The 6,894-nt window shown below is 32.9% G+C and overlaps 1 protein-coding gene across 1 annotated transcript in view; it reads left to right on the top strand.

Moving 5' to 3' along the window:
• The first annotated feature begins 620 nt into the window (after positions 1-620).
• Positions 621-6,894, top strand: part of LOC111085542 (cell wall integrity and stress response component 3-like) — a 21,867-nt gene continuing 15,593 nt past the window's right edge. The window contains exon 1 of the mRNA XM_022384582.1: positions 621-741. Within this exon, the coding sequence (XP_022240290.1) occupies positions 672-741 (70 nt within the window). The 5' untranslated portion in view covers positions 621-671. The remainder of the gene's footprint in view (positions 742-6,894) is intronic.

The raw sequence follows: 6,894 nt of genomic DNA, 5'->3' as shown, positions 1-6,894 counted from the left end.
CTTAACCTTCAAATGACATTTATTATTACCAAATAGTGATTCCGGTGGGACAGCGCTAAGTTCAGGGACTTACAGTGCTAAAATCTGGGGTTTGACTCCCGCGGTACATAGAGCAGATAACTCAATATAGCTCTGTTCTAAAGAAAACAACAAACCAATTCTACCTAATCTTTATTTACTGACGTCTCCTAGTATTTTTTTAGCTTTGTTCTTTTTATTTATTTTTTATCTTTTGTTAGACAAGGCTTAGCTGAAATAAGATATTTAATCTTTTACAAAAAATAATTTTTTCTTGTCTCTTTCTTTTCAGTTACTAAACTAAATTTTTGACGATAGTTGGATGATTTAATCAACAGTTTTCTACAACCCTGATTTTAATTTATACTGAATAATAAAGTTGTCTATATACAGCTAGCAACAGGCAGCAAGGAATATCTTAGTAGTAACTATACCAGCACGCGTACGTATCGAACTAATTGGCCGCAGAGACTTTATTTACCACTACTCTACGATGTCTCTCATTGGTTAAAAGCTCTTCTGTAATGAAAAATGTGGCATCACGTGATTTATTCCGCCTGGACGTTCTACCTTCACATGTAAAATAAAAGCTAGTGCTTTCACAACCGTATTAAAGTATTCTCTTTAATGTTAATATTTATTCATGGTTGACAATGGTATCATGTAAAGTAATGATAGTTTCTATCGTTCTTATTATTTTAGCTGGGACTGTAATCTACTTTGGTGAGTTTTATGTTTCTTATGATGGAACAGCTTATATTACATAGTTTGTTTGTTTGTTTTTAATTATGCTCAAAGCTACACAAGGGCTATCTGTGCTCTGCCCACCACGGGTATCGAAACCCGGTTTCTAGCGTTGTAAGTCCGCAGACATACCGCTGTGTCACTGGGGGGCTATATAACATAGAAGAAGTGCTAAATACTATAACATATTAATGCTTTAAAATCACAACTGTAAAACCAATGTGTATTAATTTTAACTTAAAGTTCGATAAACATTATTTAACTAGAGAAGAAGAAGAAAAGAGTTCGAGTTGAAATTAAAACAATAATATCAAAAGCTAGCTTTTTTACCTTATGAGTTTCACGAGCTTCTGGTAAGTCCAAATTTTCAGAATTTTCTGGTACGTGCACTTTAAACACCCTGTAAGTTTATGAAAATATACTATTCCAAAAAAGTGGATATATTTTATACATATGTGTCTGTGTCTATACTTAATGTAAATGTTTGAGATAAATTTTTACTTTGATAACTTATAATTTAAATTAATATAAATCCATTAAATATCCGTTCATTTGGTTTAATTTATATGAACAAATCGTTTCGGTTAGGATGAAAGCACAAAATAGAATGTTATACAAAATCCAAATCTACAGGAAATGGTTGTAAGCGGTGCTTTGAAATTTGTAAGTCTACTATGATTCATTTAATGTTAGAAGGTACACTTAGTATTTAACCAATATCCACTGTCAGATTATTTTACATAACATTTTATTGATCAAAAAAATAAGTATATAAACGTACCATTTATTCAGCACGGAGCAAGTAAACAAGCGTAACGTTTATTTAGCACATAGGAAGTAAATATTCGTAGCGTTTATTTAGAACAGAGCAAGAAACCATGTAACTTTTATTTAGCATGGGCAAGTAAATAAATAATATTTGATCACAAAAATTATTAAAATAGTAATATGATATTTTTATCACTGTTTTTTTAATAATTGGACGATGTTGATTAAGGCTGAACCAATGTTGTTATAAAACATTTCTTGATATTTAAATCATTAAGTACTTTAAACAGCAAAAATATAACAATGAATAAGAAGTCGGCGTTGTTAAGCCGACTTCTTATAATGAGTATAATGAGTTGCTGACATACTAAAATGTATCATATAATGTATTGATAACTAGCTGGAGTACCCGTCCCCTTGACGGAAGTTATGTAAATTCATGATTAATGAAAGGTTATCTTAAGACATGAAAAGTTGCTTCCGTTATACGTAATTGTAAAAATAGTAAAAACGCCCATACAAACTGCAAAACACAAAATGTGAAACCGCAAGTTTGTGTGTATTCGGTGAAGATTCATCAACAGGGGGCGAAGTAATGGTAAAAACAGCAAAACGCAAAACTGAAATTTTGTATGTATATCCCCATGGACCCAATGAATCTCCATACCAAATTTGATGAAGATCCATCCACAGGAGGAGAGGTAGTGGTAATAACCGCAAAAACGCCCATAAAAACCACAAAACGCAAAACTAAAGATTTGTATGTATCTCCCCATGGATTCAATGAACCTCCATACCAAATTTGGTGAACAATAATATTCATTTTCAACAAACCTGCTTGGAAATTGTTGTTACACCTATATTAATTTTGTTTACCGTACGGTGAATTAAAACGAACTCAAAACCCCCAATCATCACGAGTATTCAATACACGTTTGGTACTTTCAACATGCAAAGCACCTTATAGGACTCGAGGTCTAGAAGTCCAAGTCAGATACCTACTGACCAGAGGGAAGGAACATCCACAACCGAAAGTTATGCATGAGAGTGTTCAGCGGCATTTAGCGGCTCGAGCCTTGGACCTTCCTATCGGCAGGTCTGCATGATCAATAAGTGAAGCAACATGATTCATATTATATTTTCTTCATTGTGTAGCCAATGACAATATGTAATTACACAAAAAGTACCATTGATAATGAATTTCAACGTAACGACGACTTGTAATATTGTTGCAATTTTCATTGAAAGTAACGTGAATAATGTTGTGACATCGCGCCTAAATCATTATTCGATATTAAACAGCGGATCAACTGTTTAGTGATTATCCATATATATGTTTCAAATTTCTGTACGTTTTATTAAAAAGGACTCAAAGACTTCATAGATATTATAAAGGTACCACCATTATAAGAGGCCTAACTGTATTTTGTGGTTTGCTGACTTAAGCTGTGCTGACTAGCCTTTGAATAGGCGAAATTGCACAGCTTCTATGTCACATATTCTGTTTTCGATTTTACCATTGGTGGAAAAAATAATTTGTAACATTTATATATATATATATTAATTGTTGGGTTTGTTGGTTAGATTAAAAAAAGAGTTAACGCTTCACACAGTTTAATTAGCAATATGAATCAAAAAGTTTTAACAACAAATTTTATACAGAAAATCAGAAACTTAGTGTCTTAAAAATACACGATGAAACATAAATTACGCAGGAGGTCGCTCATATGTTATTTTGTTTGTAGAATGTGTACTGTACAAACAAAATTTTGCAACATGTGCATCAGTACAATAGTTCCGTTTTTCTCGACATCTCAAATAATTTGCCATTTAAGTATACCTGCCAAGTTAGCAAAACATATGGTGTATTACAGTGAGACACCTGCACGATACATGTTGGCCTAGCGTGCGTTGTAAGCTTAGCGCTCTACATGTACGAATAAACGGATATTTGTGTTGATATTTATATATCGGATTACGCAATACTACTGTTCCGTCTCCGTTCGTTAGTTAATTTTCCGTAACTTCGTTCCAACGAAACTTTAGCGACACAAGTCCTTTCTTAAATAAAACTGGTTTATTCTTTCTGAATATAACTTTACGATACACTTAATTTCAACAGTCGTCCTATAATAAACGCTATAATTCTCAACGAACGGCTCACGTGGCCAACAATATTCTGTCCGCATACATTCAAATACTCATTACACTGTTGTCCCTTCACGTTGTGACCATCTTATATATATATACAAGACTAACACATATCTAGTAAACGCTAGGGCATTCATGAAGGAACAGGATATTTCTAGAAAGGAGGTGGCGTGATACTAGTCACGTGACCTCACTGACGCAACAGGAGGATCGATCAGGAAAATTCCAAAGTGAAACTAAGTTTAAATAAATGACTGAGTTTGAGCTAAGAAAATAAAAAGACTAGACATATGATGTTTAGTGAAACACAATCTTTATTATTTTTTAAAGCAGAAAATCCAGTGTACATACTTTCATAAACACTGTATAGTTAACTTTTACAGGGCCTATAAACTGATCAACAGTTTTCTTCCCACAAGATGTCTTTCCATTGACCTATTCAATTTGATGACCAAGTAGAAATTGATATTAGTCCAGTGCTTGTACTAAAAGGAAATATGGGATATACCAATAATGATGCGTCTTTTCACGTGACTAGTTGTTGTTTTACAACACAGTTAAGGCTGTAATATCTAGATATAACTAATTTGGCTAGTGAAGGACATTGCTGTTTTTCACCTGTTTCTACACAATGTGCAAAGTTGCAGCAAAAGAAGATACTATCTGTTATAAAACAACAAAGGAATTAAAAGTAACTAGAATCAATATAACGAAACAGTTTTATGAATACCTGAAAAACTTTAAACAGTCCTGTATTTAAAAAAGAGAAGGTAGAAAAAAAGGTATATAAAACCTGAGAAGCCCTCATGTAGCTTCGCGCGATATTCAAAACAGATTAAACCGTTTACTTGCAGTACTTCCTGCAAGCGTGATGGATACAAGATATATCTTCTTTATAGTTCCATCTAAAGGGAAACTATATCTCCCTCTAAGAAATTACTGGGGTTCAAAACATTGTGTTACCTGGCTTTTTTTTTATTATAGTTATTCTATTATTCTGTGTCACTTAACCAGAAAACGCTAACTGTAGTGCTGCCATCGAGTGAGAGTGGTTGATACAAGACTTTATAAGTTTCATCTTTAAATAGGAAACAAAAATAGTATAGTGATAACGAAGTTTTGTTTGCTTTAATACATAATTGTTTATTAAATAATTAGGAAATTTAGATAGAATTGGAGTTTATTTTTTCATAAGTATGAAGTTATTGCAGTATAATCAAATCTTATCTGAATTCAAACGACTACATTCTAGGGATGGCTTACACATACTGAGAGAAAAATTTTTGCAGTGAGTAGTATTGTATTATAATGGTTAATAATATTAAAAATATAATTTAAGGGCGGCAAGGAACTTGTACTATTGGTCCTTCAAGACTGTCCGATTCACTAAGATAGAAAGAAACAAAAACTCAAAGCCAGTCCTTATCATCCATTGAACCAAATTTTTATGAACTTAAGACGTTAAGTTGAAGTCCAAGTTAAACTTAAAGCCTTCTTTTTAAAATTTTAAGCTTACTGCAGACATCACATCTGGAATCAGCCTATACCAAAGGCTAACTACCCTTTTAAAAAGATATAATTGTTTTAACTGAATGTGATTTCTTCCCTGACAAGTCTTTTATTTGTGTTCCCTAGTCCTAACATTCTCACTATTAATAATATGATAATAATATTATGAGTAAGTACAAAGAAAAAAAGATGATGCATCAACATTATTAATTCTCTTAAACACCTCGATCAGATACCTTAGACTGTATCTCTTCATTTTTCAAGATAAAACAGTTCAGAGATCTAAGCCATTCTATCCCATGTATTGCCCTTAAAGTTAAAGCCATACTTCACCCCTTTACAACAATTCAGTGCTTTTTCTCAGGTGGTCCCCCATTGGGACAACCGTAACTTTAGGGATGTACAGTGCTAAAGTCCAGGATTTGATTCCCTATGGTGATCATACCAGATAGCTAAATGTGGCTTTGCTCTAAAACAACAAATAAACAATAAATGTAAGTAATTCCTGGTCATTCCTTTGTGTTTGTTATTGATGTAAATTGATTGAGTCCAGTCAAACTGGATTATTGTTACAAATGGGTCATATCAAGGCTCAGTGTTAAGACCTTTGTTATTTTTAATTTATGTTAATGATGTAGATGAAAGAATGGTCAATGAATTACTTAAATTTGCTGATGATATTAAGGTCTTGGTATGGGGGGTTGGGCTTTGAGGATGCTGCTGCATTGTGCTTGGCTGATCCATCATCTAAACTAAAGTGAAATAATAAAAAGAAACAAATCTTAAAGCCAGCCCTTATCATTCATATACTTATCAAGCTTTTTCTTAAATTCACTGCCTCTACAATATCTGAAGGCAACCCATTCCAAAGACCAACCACCCTGTTAGAAAAATGAAACTGTCTTAGCTGAAGATGACTCCTATCTTGCCAAAATTTATATTTATGTTTCCTAGTCCTACTATTCTCACTGTTAAATAAGAAAAAAAGATGATGCATCAACACGATCAATTCCATTTACAATCTTAAATACTTCAATCAGTCCCCCACTTAACTCTTCTTTTTTCAAGAGGAAACAATTTGAGAGATTTTAGCCTCATCTCGTATGATAACCCCTCCATCCCAGGCACCATTCTAGTAACCCTTCTCTGAACCATTTCCGACAATTCAATGTCTTTCCTATGGTCAGGAGTCCATGACTAAACACAATATTCCAAATATGACCTAACCAGTAATCTATACAATGAAATTATAACCTCTTTAGACTTGTATTCAATATTTCTGTACATACAACCTAAAATCCAATTTTCTCTACCACTAGCAACAGCACATTGCTTGGATGGCTTTAGAGACTTTTTGACTATTACACCAAGATCCCTTTCCTTCATAACACTGTTAAGGTTATTCCCATCCAAATTATACTTATAATTCAAATTATGATAACCCACATGCATTATCTTGCATTTATTATAATTAAAACCCATCTGTCATTTACTTGCCCAACTCACTAAATCATCCAAATTTTTTTGTAAATCAGCAGCATCCTCTTCACAGCTATCAATATCAAAAACCTTTAATATCATCTGCAAATTTAAATAATTTATTCATTATTCCTTTATCTATATCATTGATGTAAATCAAAAAGTGCAAAGGTCATTAGACTGAGCCCTGAGGTACTCCACTTATGATATTAATCCAGTTTGACA

The sequence above is a fragment of the Limulus polyphemus genome, unplaced genomic scaffold, assembly GCF_000517525.1.
Source record: "Limulus polyphemus unplaced genomic scaffold, Limulus_polyphemus-2.1.2 Scaffold456, whole genome shotgun sequence".
Taxonomy (NCBI): Eukaryota; Metazoa; Arthropoda; class Merostomata; order Xiphosura; family Limulidae; genus Limulus; species Limulus polyphemus.
This window is presented reverse-complemented; position numbering and strand designations above follow the sequence as displayed.